The sequence below is a fragment of the Colletotrichum tamarilloi genome (genome assembly GCF_030869305.1).
Source record: "Colletotrichum tamarilloi strain Tom-12 chromosome Unknown Scaffold_28.1, whole genome shotgun sequence".
In the NCBI taxonomy this organism is placed as follows: Eukaryota; Fungi; Ascomycota; class Sordariomycetes; order Glomerellales; family Glomerellaceae; genus Colletotrichum; species Colletotrichum tamarilloi.
The window spans coordinates 392,403-410,199 of NW_026849411.1; the positions used below are offsets into that span (position 1 = coordinate 392,403).

General features: G+C 49.7%; 8 protein-coding genes across 8 annotated transcripts; 5 read left to right on the forward strand and 3 right to left on the reverse strand.

Moving 5' to 3' along the window:
- Positions 1–1,830: 1,830 nt before the first annotated feature.
- Positions 1,831–4,286, forward strand: CTAM01_08303 (uncharacterized protein; the record flags this gene model as incomplete). Its single annotated transcript, XM_060524324.1, has 10 exons — positions 1,831–1,995; positions 2,095–2,333; positions 2,410–2,533; positions 2,631–2,721; positions 2,812–2,838; positions 2,888–2,948; positions 3,008–3,665; positions 3,727–3,815; positions 3,865–4,081; positions 4,149–4,286. 10 exons carry the CDS (start codon positions 1,831–1,833, stop codon positions 4,284–4,286), a joined length of 1,809 nt encoding a protein of 602 aa, XP_060381167.1.
- A 627-nt stretch (positions 4,287–4,913) lies between these two features.
- CTAM01_08304 (uncharacterized protein) lies at positions 4,914–5,208 on the reverse strand (the record flags this gene model as incomplete). The annotated part of the gene is made up of 2 exons (XM_060524325.1): positions 4,914–4,980; positions 5,039–5,208. The coding sequence occupies 2 exons, from the start codon at positions 5,206–5,208 to the stop codon at positions 4,914–4,916; spliced, it is 237 nt and encodes a 78-aa protein (XP_060381168.1).
- Positions 5,209–6,521: 1,313 nt separating this feature from the next.
- Positions 6,522–6,803, forward strand: CTAM01_08305 (uncharacterized protein; the record flags this gene model as incomplete). Its single annotated transcript, XM_060524326.1, has 1 exon — positions 6,522–6,803. The coding sequence occupies one exon, from the start codon at positions 6,522–6,524 to the stop codon at positions 6,801–6,803; it is 282 nt and encodes a 93-aa protein (XP_060381169.1).
- A 92-nt stretch (positions 6,804–6,895) lies between these two features.
- On the reverse strand, positions 6,896–7,775 carry CTAM01_08306 (uncharacterized protein; the record flags this gene model as incomplete). Its single annotated transcript, XM_060524327.1, has 2 exons — positions 6,896–7,457; positions 7,564–7,775. The coding sequence occupies 2 exons, from the start codon at positions 7,773–7,775 to the stop codon at positions 6,896–6,898; spliced, it is 774 nt and encodes a 257-aa protein (XP_060381170.1).
- Positions 7,776–9,997: 2,222 nt separating this feature from the next.
- Positions 9,998–10,543, forward strand: CTAM01_08307 (uncharacterized protein; the record flags this gene model as incomplete). Its single annotated transcript, XM_060524328.1, has 2 exons — positions 9,998–10,059; positions 10,129–10,543. 2 exons carry the CDS (start codon positions 9,998–10,000, stop codon positions 10,541–10,543), a joined length of 477 nt encoding a protein of 158 aa, XP_060381171.1.
- An 833-nt stretch (positions 10,544–11,376) lies between these two features.
- On the forward strand, positions 11,377–13,176 carry CTAM01_08308 (uncharacterized protein; the record flags this gene model as incomplete). The annotated part of the gene is made up of 3 exons (XM_060524329.1): positions 11,377–11,804; positions 11,854–13,072; positions 13,141–13,176. The coding sequence occupies 3 exons, from the start codon at positions 11,377–11,379 to the stop codon at positions 13,174–13,176; spliced, it is 1,683 nt and encodes a 560-aa protein (XP_060381172.1).
- A 127-nt stretch (positions 13,177–13,303) lies between these two features.
- Positions 13,304–14,296, forward strand: CTAM01_08309 (uncharacterized protein; the record flags this gene model as incomplete). The annotated part of the gene is made up of 1 exon (XM_060524330.1): positions 13,304–14,296. The coding sequence occupies one exon, from the start codon at positions 13,304–13,306 to the stop codon at positions 14,294–14,296; it is 993 nt and encodes a 330-aa protein (XP_060381173.1).
- A 164-nt stretch (positions 14,297–14,460) lies between these two features.
- On the reverse strand, positions 14,461–16,885 carry CTAM01_08310 (uncharacterized protein; the record flags this gene model as incomplete). Its single annotated transcript, XM_060524331.1, has 5 exons — positions 14,461–15,898; positions 15,953–16,154; positions 16,211–16,489; positions 16,550–16,666; positions 16,729–16,885. 5 exons carry the CDS (start codon positions 16,883–16,885, stop codon positions 14,461–14,463), a joined length of 2,193 nt encoding a protein of 730 aa, XP_060381174.1.
- Between the last annotated feature and the right edge of the window lie 912 nt (positions 16,886–17,797).

Below are 17,797 nucleotides of genomic sequence, written 5' to 3' on the forward strand. Positions count from 1 at the left end.
CATATCAAAGGATGGAAGAGGATATGTTTGTTCACATTATTAAGGCAATGCGCCTGTGACACCGCACGCTGACTACCTACTACCCCTCTTTTAGCATCCGGTCGGAAGGCTGAGCGTAGGGAGAATCTGCCTCGAGAGCCCACCTCCGCCATGCGTACCTCCGCCTCAGATCTTCGACAGACTCGGATTCATTATCCATAATCCACGTCAACAATCTCTTAGCGTCTCCTGGTGATCTTGCTACATGTATTCTAGGTTAGCTACTGCATTTGAATTTTCTCAGAATAAGCAGCGGTCTGGCAATTCTGTACCTCAGCTCCCACTATCAGGCTCCAATCAGCAGTGCAGATAAATCTCAACGGAATGAACGGCTTACGTCAGTGAGTTCTCTCGAGGCTGTATAGCACCATTTGTCGCCTCGATGCTACATGTAAATGTGAACGAGTGCGATAAGTGGCATTACCAAGGTGGCCTACTTGTATTTGATAATCATTCTGCAAGGGGAAAAGCTCTTCCAGAAGTCTTCTAAGATCGTCTTCTTTTATGTATCGATTCGGAGCAAACCAAAGTTGCGCCATAGTTGACTCAAGGAGAATACCTGCAACAGTCTGATGCCTCGCCAGTCTCGGGCAAAAGGGAGCTCGATGGTTTTCATTACTTCTAATATTGAGTGGTACTTGATAAGTCGTGAAAGGCGCATGGAAAGCATCGATAAATATTCACCTGCCTCTTTAGGAACGTGAAGTTCTAGGCATGGTCCATGGAGGGAGTGAGGCAAAGACGTTGAGGTTATTGGTTGCCTTGGAACCCAATCAACACTTGAATGCAGCACCAAAGTACGCTGCCGTGGCTGCCCTTCGTGTTGCGGGCGGCAGAAGAGGGCTCACTGCCGGTTACGTCGCATAGATAGCATGTTGGTCTTGGCCAAATGCTCCGCCTTAATTCCGTAACTGGTCCAATCTAACGGGAGCCCCTTTTGTTCAAGGGACTGATCAGATTGTGTTGTTTTCTCGGCGTTAATTGACAGCCTGATTGTGTCTCCCATACGCACTGTGGCTTCTCATTTCCATGTATTACCTACCTCACTATTCATAATGCGGACCGTTCGCCATCACATTGCCTGCAGGAGCCAGACCCCGCGTCCATCTGACTCACGTAACACCTGTTTAATTGCGAATGACCAAAGTGATGTGAGTTCATGGGCTCTCTGAGAGACCGTTCCCTAGCACACGTACGTACACCATGAATGGTTTGCCTGAATGGGCGGCAGGTTCGGTGAACGATGCAGACGCCTGATGCTGATGAAACAATTACATTCGCAAGCCACCTTGCTCATCCGATGAGAAAAGTGCAGGAAAAAGCAATGTGCGGCCTATCCTAGGGCAGAAGCCTATCCAACCCCGTTGGCATATTGCTGTCTTGCATATCAAAGCAGGGCTTGTGGCTGTGGTGCCAACACGCGTGGCAAAGCCAGGTAACACAAGCAGCCAGCCTTTTTCAGTAGTCATGAGCCAAGGCTCCAGGCAGGCAATGCGACAAACATGCCAATCCCCTATTTCTTCCTCTTTTCCTTGACATCTATGGACACGTGCCAGAGTGTCCCTTGCCGACACACGTTTGCTTTGAGATTCCAAGCTCGAAGCTTCATTCAGGAGCTGACACGTGCTGGTGATTTCATTCTATTCGAATGACTTCGTTGCATGCGGTAATCCATCTATCTGATTTCTGATTTGACCGCTGCAAAGGAAGCCCAGGACCACGCTCCATCCGAAAGCTTTTCTGTTTCCAAGCTAGCCACCATTGTCGATACCCATCCGGCTGCGGAGCGCCATGCGGCCCCCTTCGCCTCCAGACTCAGCCAGAGTCGGAGGAACCCCAACAGATGGCAGCGTCTCTCCATTGCCTACGGCGGAGGACCCTGCAAACAGTGCTCTCGTTGAAGGTACTGAAGAAGTTGACGTGCACATCACGGTGAGGTCAGAGCCGGCCAAGACCGTAAGACGAGAATTGCACGGCATACAACTATTCGTATGATTCTCGAACCCCCCTTCCAGCACATCTTTGAGTAAGAAACCCTGACTGATGTCGGAGCAGATGATCACGATTAATGGAACTCTCGGTACTGGATTGTATGGCAGAACAGGTCAGATTCTCGAGCTCGGAGGCCCAGTCGCGGTGATCCTGTCCTTTTTCCTCGTTGGGTCACTAGCATGGGCAGTCATGCAATGCATCACTGAGCTACTATGCATCTGGCCCATCCCGGGTGCGCTGTCAGTCTATGTCGCTGAGTTTGTGGACAATGAACTCGGTATAGCTGTCGGTGTCGCTTACTGGTAAGCATTCGCGTGTTTTGATGGCCGAAATCACATCCGCTGCACGTTTCACACATCAAGATTGACTGCTCACCAGGTTCACATACTCTGTTGGATTTGCCGCTCTGATTGCATCTTCAGCCTCATACATCAACTTTTGGTCAGTCAACATTAAGGGCTTTCTCGTAGGCGTGGTTTATGTGACAGTTCCTATCATGCTGGTTTGCTTTAATACTTTAGACATCAAGGTAGGGTACAATCGACCCAAAGTCTCTGCCTTCAGGCTCTCAATACAATTGCTGATCAGGTTATTGCCAGAAATACGGTATGCTGGAAGTCATCACTGGTGGTATTAAGATAACTTTCCTGTTTACAATCATCGTTATATCGATTGCCATTCATGCGAAAAGTAAGTAAAGCCGACCCAGACCACACGGATTACAGCTGCACGTTCCTTTCGTATCGTAGGGCCAAGAAGGTTTGAGCTAACAATCAGTAGCTGGGATATCATCGGAAGCCAAGAAAGGTACGCGGGTCGACTGTAATTCGGCACCAAAACTGACTGTCGTTGATAGGTTGGGAAACACCTCAAGCTCATGATGAACTAGCAGCGAAAGACTGGGGTACAGCCTTGATGTAAGCCAATATACTGCGATATTGACACTTTCAAATTGTGTTGTACTGATATTAGCCAGGATGTCAACTTCGATCGCAGCTTTTGCTTATGTCGGCGTTGAGATTGTCGCAGCTTCTGCCCTAGAAGCACATTGGTCCAAGCCTCGTCGTCAACGCCTGCGAGAAAAAGACAAGCTCCAGCGTAGACCCTCATACCATGAACAGGTTCAGAACTCCATTGCCAACACGCTCAAATTCACCGCAGTATGGGTCACTGTGCTAGTCACGGTAGCGTACGTTGTCAGCGGGCTACTAGTCACTCTAGGGTTTGAGCGAGACAACTGCGAGTTAACCAGATTGAGCTGGGTTCACAACGCATGCAAAGATCAAGATTCAGGTAAAAATAAAGAGAGAAAGTCTTCGTCTCCATTCGTCTTGATGGCTCAAAGGTCAGGCATCTATGGACTCGATCACGCGGTCAATGCTGCTTTAGTCTTTACAGCCATCACTTGCGCAAACACCAACCTATATGTGGCTTCCAGGACTTTGTTCGGAATCACGAGCAGCCTTGATGGTGGATACGATCAGCGGATTGTAGTTAGATGCTTGGCTTGGCTAGGCCAAACCAACAAGAGCCAAGTTCCGATGCGAGCTATGGTCGTCTCTGCACTGGCATTCTGCTGGGTACCATTCTTGCAGGAAGGTGGCGGGTTCAACACAGACACCAAAATTGGCAAGGTTTGTGCTATCAAAATAGGACATCATCTCGACAAAACTAACGCCTCGCCTGCTCATCTAGTTCATCGAAATATTGGCTCAGATGGGATCCGTTGGCGTTGCCATCGTCTGGGCTTGTCAATCATTCGCCTTTATTCGATTTTACCGATGGTAAGCAGGGTCTTAACGCAATGGACGTGCAATTTCTCACATCTTATAGTATTCAAAGGCATCAGAAGGCCATAGAAGCTCGCAAAATACCTCTTGTTCAGCGGTGGAACAAAGGGCCAGGAGATGATTATCCATATCGCAGTCACGGTCAACCACTCCTAGGCTACATTGCACTTGCTGGCTGCATGGTCATCTTAGGCGTGTCAAACGGGGCTGCCTTGTGGACGAAGTTCCACTGGTTCCCATTCCTATCATCCTATTTAATCGTGAGGCATTACCATCAAACTTCCTCTACATGTATCATGTCGTCTGCTTCCAACTAATACTCCTTAGGTCATTGTATTCATACTCCTCTGGGTCGCACTGAAGTTATTCAGAAACGCAAGATGGAAGCTGGCGGATCTCTCCAGTGAAGACAAGGCTATCAAAGTCATTGAAAATCTACACCAGCTTCGGGCCAGAACTCTTTGAAGTGTTGTGATGGACATTTCTCGACATATCCGCCAATAGAGCACTAAATCTGCATATGATGCAACGGGGTTATAGCCAGAAGTCCAGACATATCTTTACAGAAGCCTCCCCCAACAGTAAGGATTGGAAGCTGAGAAACAACTGGGCGCAACGGCGGTGGCGCTTATTACCCGAGTTCAGAGCAGAATAGAGGCTTGAAAAGGGCGTGGGTGACTTTTCTCATTTGTTTAAAAGAGCGAAGCTAGGGTAAAATTCTAAAATACGTGTCATTTGAGGAGTTTAGTAAGATTGAATGGAAGAGTCGTTCCCTGTCAAGATATGCATCATCGCTCAACACGTTGATAATCGTTTAAGTCAAGACCGAGAAGCGGAAAATTACAGTAATTAAGGTAGTTGCTTACTATGAATTTTCAGCTCTTCTATTTTACATCCATATTCAACTCCAGTCCGCTTCCAGATTGCTTCAAGGCGCGCCCAGTCTGTTTTACGACTTCTGATACGTATGACGAGGTCCAAGAGAGCTCAAAATTCTCAGCTCCCGCGGTGCAATGTAAAACGGTTCCGTAGCGTCAAAGTAGTCATTATAATAGTCCTTCGTCATTTGGTGCTGCGGATTCATCACACCCATCAGCCAAAGGCCATACACGGGAAGCCACTCCAACTAACCTTCATTATCCAGTCTACTGGCTCTGACCTAGAAGAACATCAGAAAACATTCTCCAACGTCATTCATGAGCTTGGGCGAAGCATACCATTTCTCAATCCACGTAATCGTACCAGGAGAGTCATGAACTTGATACATCTCGAAATACATCAGCTCGGACTCTTTCTTCATCTTTTCAATTGTCGGCTCCGCAGCCCGCAGAAATCTCGAGACATCCTGCGGCGCAACGTGAACAGTGACATGAAAGACCGTTGACATGGCGGTTTTGTTCTGCTTGAGTCCTGAAGAACGATGGTAGTCGGATGAAAGCCTGATGCGCTGATTGTCAAAGCTGCGAAGCTCTGATCCCGGGGAGCTCGGCCTTTAAGTAGTCCGCAATAACAGTCGCCCCGAAGATCCGAGGCCATTGCCGACGGTAGCCCAGAGGATGAAACGTCTGATGTCTGACCAGACGTGTAGACAGCTTAGTCAGTACGCAGCGGCTTGTTATGCGTTGTACTAATTCGAACTCAATTTGTGATGTCATCTTAGATGCCTAATTCTCTGCTTCGACGTGGGCAATCCTTGTCTCGTCTTCTTAATGACCGTCTTCGAATACTGAGCCAGCTAGGAATTGATCTAATCCATCGAATAGTTTGCATAATAATGCAATTCTGCGGTAGGTGTGTTGAGAAACACATGATCATGGCCTTCTTTAAATTGACCGAAAGGGCAAGAAGGCCCGCGATGGCACAACTGTGCCCTCGATAAGTTCAGGTTGAACGAATACATGTTGCTAAATGGCCTTACTCAGAACATTGCAAAAGCATCGCTAACGGCCCATCAATAACTAAAATCTGTCAATAAAGCCTTTAGTACTCTAGAAGAACCGCTCGTATTTGGCATGTCGCCATGGACCTTGAAATACCAGGCAAGGCCGTTAGGTGCAGAACCCGAGCTTCTCAGGACAGTTCCGGCTACCTAACAGTTCAAAAGAACAGAAGGTAGAGTCATGAAATACATGCCAAAAAGTTCAAGCAATGGTGTCACCGCCTTGTCGTATAAGTATATCGGAACGGGATGCATCAGCGCAGGCGCAACGATCAACAGCGTGCTAGGAACACAGAATGAAACAACATACGCTTAAAGACTCGTGCAATCGGCCTAAGCAGAAGAAACGGTGTTCTCATGCTATTGTTAAGGTAAAGGTATGGAAGACCGAACAGGCTTTGAACCCAATTTGAACAGAAGTACCTTGTGCTGCCTACATGTATGGACATTAAGGCAGGCCCCGACGTAACCTGGCTGGCTACCTATGAGCATCAAAATTATCCTATAAATTTTCGGTACTTTCTTTCCTCTCCGACGTTTAAACATGGAGTTGCCATCAACGACCTCACTTAAGAGACTTGCCATCCATCACCGACCCACCCTGTGTGGCCTCCTCTTACATCTTCCTGCGATCACCGATCAAATCCACCTGTCATCCATTAGATTCACTGCATATCATATCATTTCAAACCGGTGGTACGGTACAATTTATTCGAAATCTTACCACAAGCCAGCACTTATCAATTCTACCTTAGGTCAAGATGATGCCAATCTCCTTCATGATGGCCATCCTTGCTGGAATCAGGTTGTCCGTGGCCACTGACGTCCCAATACGAGAGCAAGACATATTTCCTTGCAATTGTGTTTTTATTGTCAATAAATGGAATCCTGTTCATGCAGATCACGTTGCTAGCTACGAGTGCTGTTATCTTGCGGGAGGCCAGTGGAACGGCACAACATGTCCCCTGAATTATCGGAACCCTCGAGAATTAAGACAATTTTCGAAATGCTGCGAAAATAATGGGGGATTTGGATGTATCTAGAAATATATGTAGCACCTGCGGCCCAGCTGATTTACGGGCCGAGGAGACATCTAATCTGACAGCGACGCCTTTTTCTCGCATATCGCGAACATTCAAGATCCCACCCCCGATGATCTGCCCTCTGATGGCGAGTAGCTGGCTTTTTCTCTGCTATCATCACTGACTTTCTGTCGGGTCTGTCGCACTTCAGCTAGCCACGCAAACATGAAAACTGCTGCGCTCAGCAATAACATGGCACAAGCAGCAACTAAAGTCCAAGAACAAGCCCCGTATTTCGTTGAGATATCGTGCAAGTTTCGTACGTTCGTAGCCAACCGCAAATCTGTACTTCTCGGCAACTCTTTTCTTATTTCCTCGAACAGTGAGAAAATGCAGCCAAGCGCCGATATGGCGAATATGAATGATAAAATCGCAAGAATCGCGCTGGCCAAGGTTGTGAGACGGTTGAGTTTGACAAGGCTGGCAAGTGCAGAAAGAAGACCCAGTCCAGATGTAGCAGTGGCAACAGCAGGCAATGGGAATCCTAGTGTCAAGTCGCGCATTCCTCTGCTTTCTATCGAGGAGGGAAACCCGATGATCATGGGACGGATAATGGCGGCTGGATCATAGCCCGCCGAGCCTCCGACTCTAAGACATCCCTGTGGGTATCTTGGCCTAGATAGAACATGATGTGTGAGTACTGCGATCTTCTCTCAGATAGTTCGTATAAATCTTATCATACTGAACTATCACAAGGTGGGGTGTCACGCTCGTGACTTACCATGTGGCAGCCGTTGCTTGACACCAACCCCAAAGCCCGAAGTCAAGAACAATAGATGGTCCAATTGACCCACCTGCTCCACGTCTGGTCGCCTCTAATGTGAAGATTGACAAACTTGTGTTGGGGACAGATATGCAAGTGGTAAGAAGAAGCCCGAAGGAAGCAACGAGCAAAGCTGCACCGACGGCTGCAAATAGCCGAGGGGACGGCATTGTGTCTAATGTTGGCGAATTGATATCGGCTGGGTGAGTTGAAAACGCTTGGAAAGTCGTGTTATTTTTCGGAATAAACGATTTATCATTTGAAAATGGAAAGATGAAAAATTGTTTGAGGGTTCCGGGACGCTAATATTATGCGAAGCTGATCTCAAGATCAGCACCTCAAATTGACACTACCCGCCCGGGCCTAACTACGTTCGGAGTTTTACTTGAGCAGAATCGACGACGTTGTCTCATTCTAGAAGAGCTTTACTCTAAAATCTGACTGCCAAGTTGAGTCTTCGGCTGTGTATAAGTCTCTGATGTAAATAGCCGCTGGGCGTGCCCTACTATCCAATCATTGTGAGACTAGATACGGTGCGGAATTGATCGCTGCGACTAGCAACGATCTAACGTAGCAAAACCATAGGCGCTATCCGTCATCCAAGCCTTTTGATCTTCAGAGGATCTGAGTGTGAGATCCATCAAGGTGGTCCTGCGACTTCATGTCATTGTCCCTCTTACCGTCATGATGCGCATTCGGGATTGGAATTTTGGGCTCTGCCATGCGCGCAAGGAGCCGCAACATGTATGCTGAGAGTCTTGAATTCCCGCACACCTTGCTTCCTTGACCATACTTGGTTTTTCAAGTGGTCCTCAAGTCATTAACTTTCCGCCGTCCTTTTCCCGTATTACATGGGTCACCATCTCAAAGCCTTGCAGCGATAGCTTTCTCGCAAAAGGTGATTTTGAGAGTGGGCATATCAGACAAGAAGCCAAGTACTGCTGGGATTTAAGATGCGATGAAATTCCTGGACCCAATACAAGCCCTACTTGAATGTTGATTCGGCGGCAATATGTAAGGTTGTTGCGCGATATGAAGTCAGCTAGATCTAAGGTGTATCGTTGCCCTCAGAACTGCGAAGTTGATCCTTAACACGTTACCAAACGTCAGCCCAATATCGACACCCAGAACTTGGGTTAACTTCCTGCGGTGTTCCCCGTACTTCAGGTATGATAGCCCTGGGAACTTCGACTGCACGCATTTGTCACGTGCTTTGAGTGCGAGTACTAGAAAGATGGTCCAGCCCCTCTGGTCTTTCCCAGATTAGATATACCCATCGGCAAATTCTCAGCTTTATGTGCTTGCTGATGTGCTCAGCTGAGTCGTCTTTCATCAATATCGTAACAAAATAAGTAGTGCACCCCCCTCCACTTTGTGTGACCCCTCACGGGATAGGCGAGGAATTAACATTCTCGTGACATGTTCTCCAGGGGTACGTTGCTAAACTTGGCAGGTCGCCTTCCGGTTCATCCGTTCCACCGAGACCGGGTAGCTTTCGGGGCTCATAACCTTCTTAGGCCACCTTCGAGCTTCTTCTCCGGAGTGGTCGGGTTCAGTAATAAGTAATTAAGGCCTTCATCTTTTCTTCGAAATAAGAATGCAACTAAAGAAGTACCCCGCACGACGTCCCCCACAATCGCCCGGTGACAGTTCCATTACGCCAAGTTGCCAAGCTAGGCCAAGCCAAATCTCCAGCTCTTTGGTTCGATTTCCCCAACTTCTCCCTGTTAATCCGTTCTTCAAAGTTAACACAGCCTTCAAAGGCCAAGAAAGAAGGAACTTTGGACGAAACGAAGCGTTTCTTGCGTCGTTTTTCCATCGTAAAAACTCGGAACAGCAATCTCAAGCCGCGCGCCACCCCTTTCCTCGCCATCATCTCGGCGAAAAGACCCTTTTCATCAATCTGCGAGTCAGTCCCGCTGCTCGCTTAGCACCCATGGCGATAGCGAAGGAAGGTGCTTTCAGCGCTCCCACAGCCTCTGGACCTTTGGGTAGAGGGGGCACCCCAGGGAATTCCCGTAAGTTTAATTGCTTGGCACGCGATCTACTTCCAAATCCATGGCATGAAGACTGCGTGCCTGAGCAGGTTGATTAAAGTTGCTTGGAGACCCTTGCTTCAAGCCTCCGAAGAAACGGCTTTTTGAGATGTCGTGACCTATCACGTAACCGCTTGAAGCACACCCTTTCGGGGCAAACCCGCGCGGATGGACGTGCAGAGGCGGACATGTTTGGATTTGGGCGAGCCCTTTAAGCTGTAGACGGACGGTGTTCCTTCCGATGGCAGTTGATCACTTAAAGACCCTTTTCCTTCGTTCTCTCAAATAACTACCGAGGCCGTTTGAGCTAGTTCATTCGATCGCCCTTGAAGAAACTACCTTATTTACACGTCAAAATGCAGCCTACGGAGATCCTCGCCATATTGGCGGGAACATACCAGCTTCTCAACACCTCAGCGTAAGTTGACTTCGAATGTACTGGTTCAAACTACAGGATTGATCAAAATCTAACACTTGACTTGTGTAGCACACGTGATGGAGTAGCTGTGCCAGACAGAACATACGGTTCCAACCCCGTCGGCATCCTCTCCTACAGCAAGTCCGGCTTCATGTCGGCAACGATCACATCAACAGACCCCGAAGACCGACCCGCAAACCTAACATTTCCCTTCGAAGATTCACAGTCAGACGCCGATTGGGCCCTTGTTGGCAAGCACAGCATCGGTTATGCCGGGCCGCTCAGAATCAGCGACGCATTCCCCGCGAACGCAACCTTCGGCCAAGTCATCCACGGACCCTTGACCGTCGCCAATGTCCCATCCATGGCCGGAGGCAGCCAAGCGCGCAACTACACACTCTATGAGGATGGAAAGATTCTGCGCATCTCTTCCCAACGAGACGGCGGCAATCGCGGAGAGCTATGGTGGAAGAGGCTGGACTAAGGGCAGGTGCTGGAAACCAGGGCCGCGGCGATGTTTTTGAGGAGCCAGTGATGCGTGCGATACCCATCTTATCATTTCATTAATGAGCTACTAAGACATCCGACTTCACAATGCTTCACTGCTTGATACCTCAACCTGCGTCCTGTCCCAGGAACATTCTCCAGCAATATCTTGATGCCAGCAATTTGCAATTCTGAACTGGAACTTGGGTAGGTACCTGATCAGGTGCCTGCCCGACTCTACTAGACACTTCTTAGGTTACTCTCGAATGAAGGGCGGCGCTATACAAGCTAACGTGTGCATATACTCCTCGACCTCCAACGATGCTATTCTAACAACATCTGGCTAGTTTCAATTTAATGCGTCTATACAAGATGTAACGTGTTGATGAGCCCGAGGGTAAGGAATGTCTCTGGTGGTCATGCTCGCCATGTTCCTCTGTACTCCAAGATTGCCAGCCCTTCACTTAGACGCGCGCACATAAATAGGCTCCTTGGTTTTCCTTCTTCAACCAACCAGCGTCCTTGACGATGAGTATCGTTTCACATGACTTGGCGTAGACGTCATGCGGTTCGCCTGCTCAAGCCTGTGTTGCACAAGAAGATGCACTACTTTGGTGGGCTTACATCCGCCTGCAGAATTCACGGGAATGTGGCGGTGGCTGTCAGCGTGCGTGGCCATTGCCAAGATCAGGCAGCTGATAGCCTGACCTATCGGTCAGTCCAGGCAGCCTCTTGTGTTGGGATCTTCTCAGCTTCATCACCCGTACGAAAGCGGGGTCACTGGAAATCTCAAGACGAAGAGCAATCATCCGCCCATGAGTCGCTCTCATCATGGCCGAATTAGCAGCACTCGGCGTTGCAGCCAACATTGTCCAATTTCTCGAGCTCGGGCTCAAAGTATCGTTCTCCATCGTCAGTACGTATCGCAGTATCACAGATGATGGTTTGATACCGCGATTAGTTGAACTGAAAACCATGGCCGAAGATTTGCAACGCCGCTGTGTTCGGCTGCAGACAGATGTCAACGTCAAGATGGATGCCGGCATGAATAGCCTTCTGCAGCGTTGCATAAAAACTTCAAAAGAACTTGTTGATGCGGCGGATGGTCTAACAACTGCTATCGATGGCAAGTACCCGAGGTTCACAAAGGCCAAGCTCTCCGTCAGAGCATATTTTAAGGAAAGCAGTATTATCGACATTCAAAAGAGACTCCGGGAAATCAAAGCTGCAATCTTCGAGGGACTTCAAACACTTCTCTTGTTAGTTTTCACTCTTCGAAACCATCGCAAAGCTGAAACAGTCCTCTAGCCAGCATCGTTCCGCGGTATCTGACCATGTACGGTCTCTGGGTGATGCTTCAGCAGCTTGGAATTGTGCCACCAATGCTAGGCTGGACCGAATGTCTAAGGACATCGGCAAACTTCTGAAGTCCGAAGATGAGGCCTCGTCTACGATAGAGTTGGAAGTATTTTCTTCGATGCTTTCCCGCTTCGTAGAGGACGTGAAACATCAGGGCAACATTCTGCAAATTCTCAAAAGCCTGCGATTTGCACAGATAATTGAACGACAAACCGAGATCCCCATAGCCCACCAAAACACGTTTGAATGGATTTTTCAAGAATCCACCAACGTCAATTTCTCTTCCTGGCTCCAAAGCCCCAACGGCATATTCTGGATTACTGGAAAACCGGGTTCTGGGAAATCGACACTGATGAAGTTCGTAACTGGGCACGAAAAGACGTCGCAGCTAGCAAACATTTGGGCGGGCCCGCATCAACTTGTCATTGCCAGCCACTTCTTTTGGGGTATCAGAAATGGCCTTCAAAGCTCCCAAGAAGGTCTTCTCAGAGCGCTGCTGTTCCAGATCATGGTGAAATGCCCGGAACTCATACCCGATGCCTTCCCGGAGAGGTACGCCAGTCTGACACACACGCTTGAATCTTGGACAATCGAGGAGTTACTTGGTGCTTTTGAACGTCTCAGGGGCGCCTCGTTACCTACGAAGCGCATCCTGATGTTCATAGACGGGCTTGATGAGTACAAGGGCGACCACAAGGACTTACTCAAGTTTCTCGACAACATGGCTCATACTTCTGGCATAAAGATTTGCTGTGCAAGCCGGCCATGGCGGACATTTGAAGATGCTTACGGCAACTCCCTTACCCGCATCAGGATGGACCAGCTGACAGCTCAAGATATGGCAATCTACGTGCGCGACGTCCTGAGACAGCATGATCATTATCAAAGTTTACTGAGAATACATCCAACGGAGGCTACGAATCTGATCGAGATTATCTCGCTGAAGTCAGAAGGCGTTTTCTTTTGGGTTGCTCTGGTTGTCAAGTCTCTCACACGCGGCTTAGACAACTGGGACGACCTAACAATATTACAAAAGAGAGTTGCAGACTTTCCTTCCGATCTCGACGAATTCTTCCAGCGGATGCTTGATTCTATCGAAGACGTCTATAGGGAAACCGCATCTAGAATCTTTTCCATGCTATTGATTGCAGACATGCCTGTTCCGGTTGTTTGCTTCTTGACCATGGATAGTTACTTTGAAAACATGAGCGGCTCTAAATCTACAAAGTTGTTCAGATCATTGAATACAAGAAGCACGTCTTGGACGAGTAATTGGGGCAGCATTTCTACCGGATCGGTCGAAATCCAACCGGATGCTGAAGAAGCTCTCTACCGTCAATATCAACATCAAAAGCCGATTAATCGGGGTTCTGACCCACCATTATCATTAAAGATGCAAATGTCTCTTCTGCAGGCTGATTACAATGTGCCAAGGAAGAGAGATCAAATCTTGGCTCAGTGTTGCGACTTGGTCCAAAGCTGGGAGGTGGATGCGCCGGCGCCATCGAATCTGAGAATTGGATTTCTCCACCGAACAGTGGTAGAATTTCTGCAGCGTTCCAACATTTTTCAGCTACAGATTCCACTCAAACACCAACGTTATTGGCTTGCTAAGTCATTCGCAGAGTCCGGTCCGTCATTGCGAGTACAAGTGCAAGAGGACAAAAGCAATGTTGGCATTGGCGTAGGTTTTCTAGTCAGGTCTTTACACACGATTGAGCAAGCGGAGAGTCAAGACGTCCTAGCCTCAGGCCCGGGGCTTCTCAATGTTTGTAAAAAAATGATGGACGACTTGCGGACAAGCCTCGACAGTCCAGGTGCTTTGGATTCTTTCCGCCTAGCATGCCAGATCTGGGCAAGAACAACTGTTGCGGTACAAGCTACTCTATCAACACCTACGCAGAGATTGCCGCACAGAAAGCATCTCTTTGCTGCGGTGAGAAGTGTCCTGGCAGGTGCAATATATGTGGAGGCCGGCGACCCCCCAGAAATGATCTCGACGGATTTCGTAGATTTGTCGCTTCTCCGCGAGCTTCTTTCCCGCCTCGAACTTCCCAACGAGCAGTTTGAACTGATCGTTGAATTTAGAACATTTCTTGATAGACTGCAGAATATTTCTGCATTTGGACGCCCGCAAAATGCATTCGAAGCCTGCAAACTAATGATAGAATGCGGTGCAGTCCTGAGGCGCAGCGATATCGAAGATGGAGCTGAAGCTGATAGCCATGTCTGGGTGCCGACGAGTCGGGAAACAATCGAAGCCATTGAGGATTATAAAATCTTTACAGAGAAGGAGGTTTCCGACTTAAGAGAAGCTTTCCCTCCAGAAGCGACGGGAATGTCCACCGAACTCAAGGGACAAAGATGGTGGTTCGTACCTTTCTTCAGATAAGAAGAGTGAATGATTATGGACTTGTACGGCCAATAATGAGGATTGTCATTCGTTTAACCTGTTCCGAAACCTCGATACACATAACATACGGATGTAGAGCTTTTTTCCTGGAATTGTTCATTTTAAGATCTCTTTTACAGTACAAATCGCATGCACCAAGTACGTTAGTCAATAGCCTTCAGCACGTACTTGTCTTGCCAGAAGCGATCATTGGCAACAGGTTCATCACGACGAACAGGAGCAGCCCTCTCCTTGAGGCTCGAAGCAGCCAAGTACTCGCTGCGCTTGACAGCCGCCTTGGCAGAAACATCGCGCTTAACAATACCTCCGTAAGCACACTTTCCACCGTTGAACGCAGCGTTCGCAGTAGCCTTCCAGATCTCGGTGACATCCTTGATCATGGGCAGAGTCCAGTAAAGACGGCAGTCAGCCTCCTCGCGGACGTACTGCGCAGGGATACCATCATCCACGTTGTCCCTCAGGATCTGATCGCGGACGTTGACGGCAGCCGCGAGACTGCGGTTCAAGGGCAGGTCGGTGTAGCGAGCAAAAGCGGCCTTTTGTTCGTCAGTGGAGGCGTAGGGAAGGAGGAACTCGGTGTAGCCGTAGATGTTGCTCCAGTCGAGGACCTGAGAGCCCTTGATGCCGCCGACACCCTCAATGGGTCCCTCAACAGGGAGACCGCCGAAAGCGACGGACTTGACGCCGCCGTGGAGGCGGAGGAACTCGGAGGCCAGGGTGCAGGTAGAAGCGCAGACACCGTCGTAGAGGATGATAATGTTCTCAGCGGCGAAGGGTTGGGGAAGGCCGGTGAGGTTGCCGTACCCGTGGATTTCGATACCAAGACCAAAGGTGGCGTTGGTGGTAGTCAGCGGATCGTTGAGGTTCCAGCGCATGAGGTCCGTGTAGGAGGTGTTCTGGAAAACCTGGGGCGCGAACTTGTCCTCGTAGGAGGTGAAGGGCTGGTTGGTGAGGTTGTAGTCGTAGCGCCAGTTGAACCAGCTCTCAGCCAGGGAAATCAGGTTCTCATCATCGCTGGTGTAGATGTCCACATCAGCCACAATGTCGGAGACAATCTGGGCCGCGGCAACGAAGCCGTCGCTCTCCTTCCAGCGGGAGAAGCCATCTTGGTCTGTCTCGGGGAACAGCTGGCGGAAGAAGTCATAACCCTGGAGGATGTAGCCGCCGCCGTTCTGCTGGAAGTCGATGACGAGCTTGGTCTTGCCGGCGGAGAGGGCGGCGGTGTAGAAATCCTGGGCGACCTTTTGGAACTCGGCAGGGCTCTCGTTCTCGAAGGCGGTCAGGACAATGACGGCAACGTCCTCGAAACCTTCGCCCTCGAGGTAGTAGCCGGACACAACGCCGTCGCTGGTGGTGACGACGGGTTCAGGGTAGCCTGGAAGGATAGGGGTGGAGGCATTGGAAGGGGAGGTGCCGGACGGGGTGCCGGAGGCCGGGCTGAGAGGGTTGCAGAACTTGGCGTAAAAGGAGGGGCCGTCTACAATGCCGGTGAGATCCTTCTTAACCCGTGCATGGTTCTCAAAGGTGACCTCGGTGCCGTTCTCAAAAGTAAGAGTCGTGTTGGCGCCTTGGTAGATGTATCTATTAACCATGTTAGTACGTTTCACTAACTCATTATTGACTCATCCAACATACCTGACACGACCGCCAGAGCTGAAGTAGCCGTTGCCAATTCCGGTGGCCTGTCCAGACTTCTCAAAGAACATGGAGTTGTAGGCGGAGTTAGCATCACGGTTCCAGTTGGCCTTGTTGACGGTGTCCTCGAGAAACTTGGAAGCCTCGATGCCGTTGATGAGCTTGACTGCGGACGCAGTCTCGGGCGTAGAGATGACCTCCTCTAGAGAAGAGTTAGAATAACCTTCATAGATTCACCATCGTCGAGTCAGAACGTACCGTAGATCTTGATCACTGGCAGAGATGATCCATCCTCGCTAATGGAGACCAAGCCCCGCTGACGGGTCCACTCAAACACCGCCGTGAGCAAGTCGGGGTAGTACACGAAGTGGCCGTCGTGACCAGGACCGAACACTTCCTCGTAGAGAGCAGACTGGAAGGCGTATTCGCTGGTGTAAACATCGTCGACCAAGTTCTGTCTGATGCTCGAGGCGGCTGCGAAGAGGTCGTAGGCCGGGAAGTCGTACTCTGGTGGGGGATCTGCCTTGTAAGCAGCGTCTAGAGCCAGGTTAGTTCAGGGTTCAGAGATTTCAACAAAATCATTCGGTGTGGACTTACCACTCTGCCACTCGAGGTATGGGAACAGAGAGTCCACAAGCTCAATGGCTGCCTCCTTTCCGAGAGGGACGGAGTTGAGGCAGTCGTAGGCCAACTGAGCCGGTACAGTCGGGACAACTACAGCATCACCATTGTCAGTCTACGTCAACGGGACATCTCATTGTCGGGATTCCAAGTACCTGTAGGAGCACGCGCATGCTGCGAAGCCCAAGCAGCGCTCACGGCAGCACAAGGCTCAGAGCTGTTGCCGGGGACCGTCGAGTTGGGGAACTGCGCGACAGCGAGATCAGCTGCGCTGGCCAGCAAAGCCGGCACGGCAATCGAGGAGCTGCGCATCTTGCCTATTGAACGAGAGTAACACGACACAACTTTTGGCTATCGAGTCGAAAGCTGGGCTGCAGTCTCAAGCTCGACAGACGCATCCCCGACCGCCCGCAGACTGCGGCGGCGCGTCTCTTATACCACTCGGGTCTGGCAGTCGAAGGAGTCCCCCATTGTAGTCGTCATCCACTTCTCAACGACAAACGACCCGAGGGGCAACCCGTTTTCGTTTTCTGGAGACTGTCGATGTCACCATCGGATGTCGAGTGGGCGTTCATCCCAATCGCATGAGCTTGTATTGCTCTCATCACAGGAGGAGCTAGCTCAAGATGGCAGGTCGCATGTACGAGGTTACCACAAGACTGGGGCGCGACCCCAGTTGCCGCAACTCTTGGCCTGCATATCTGCACCCGAGCGGCGGTAGGTCGGGGAGCAGTGCCTCACTCGTTTTCCTACCGATATTGGACGCGACCGAAGTTGGAAAGTCGTTGACTAAAGATGAATTTCGAAGTCCGTTACTCCGGGTCTGAGTCGAGTCTAAGAAACTGTAGGGCCTCTTAGAGACTCGACTTACGAGCTCGAGTCAGTCTTAGTCACCCACCTGACTAAGACTCGAAGAGTCTGACAATTCCTATGCCCAAAGTTCAAAAAAGGTAGAGGGGTTTACGCGCGACGGATGGGGGGTTACGAGCTGCGAGACGGGAAGCTACCTTGTTATTAGCACGAAAAGACAAAGATCGGCAGCGCTCGCCTTATCTATCAAATTAGGGGTGATATCCTACCGTTACCGTTGGCCCGTTGGTCTGTAGACCGTTGGGACCTTTGGTCAGCATAAGAACTTTTTTTTCGCTCTAGTTCCGGGTTGCGGGGGCACATGGGAATAACACCTGCTGAAGATAGGTTAGACCGGTAGGCAAAGGTCCCTGG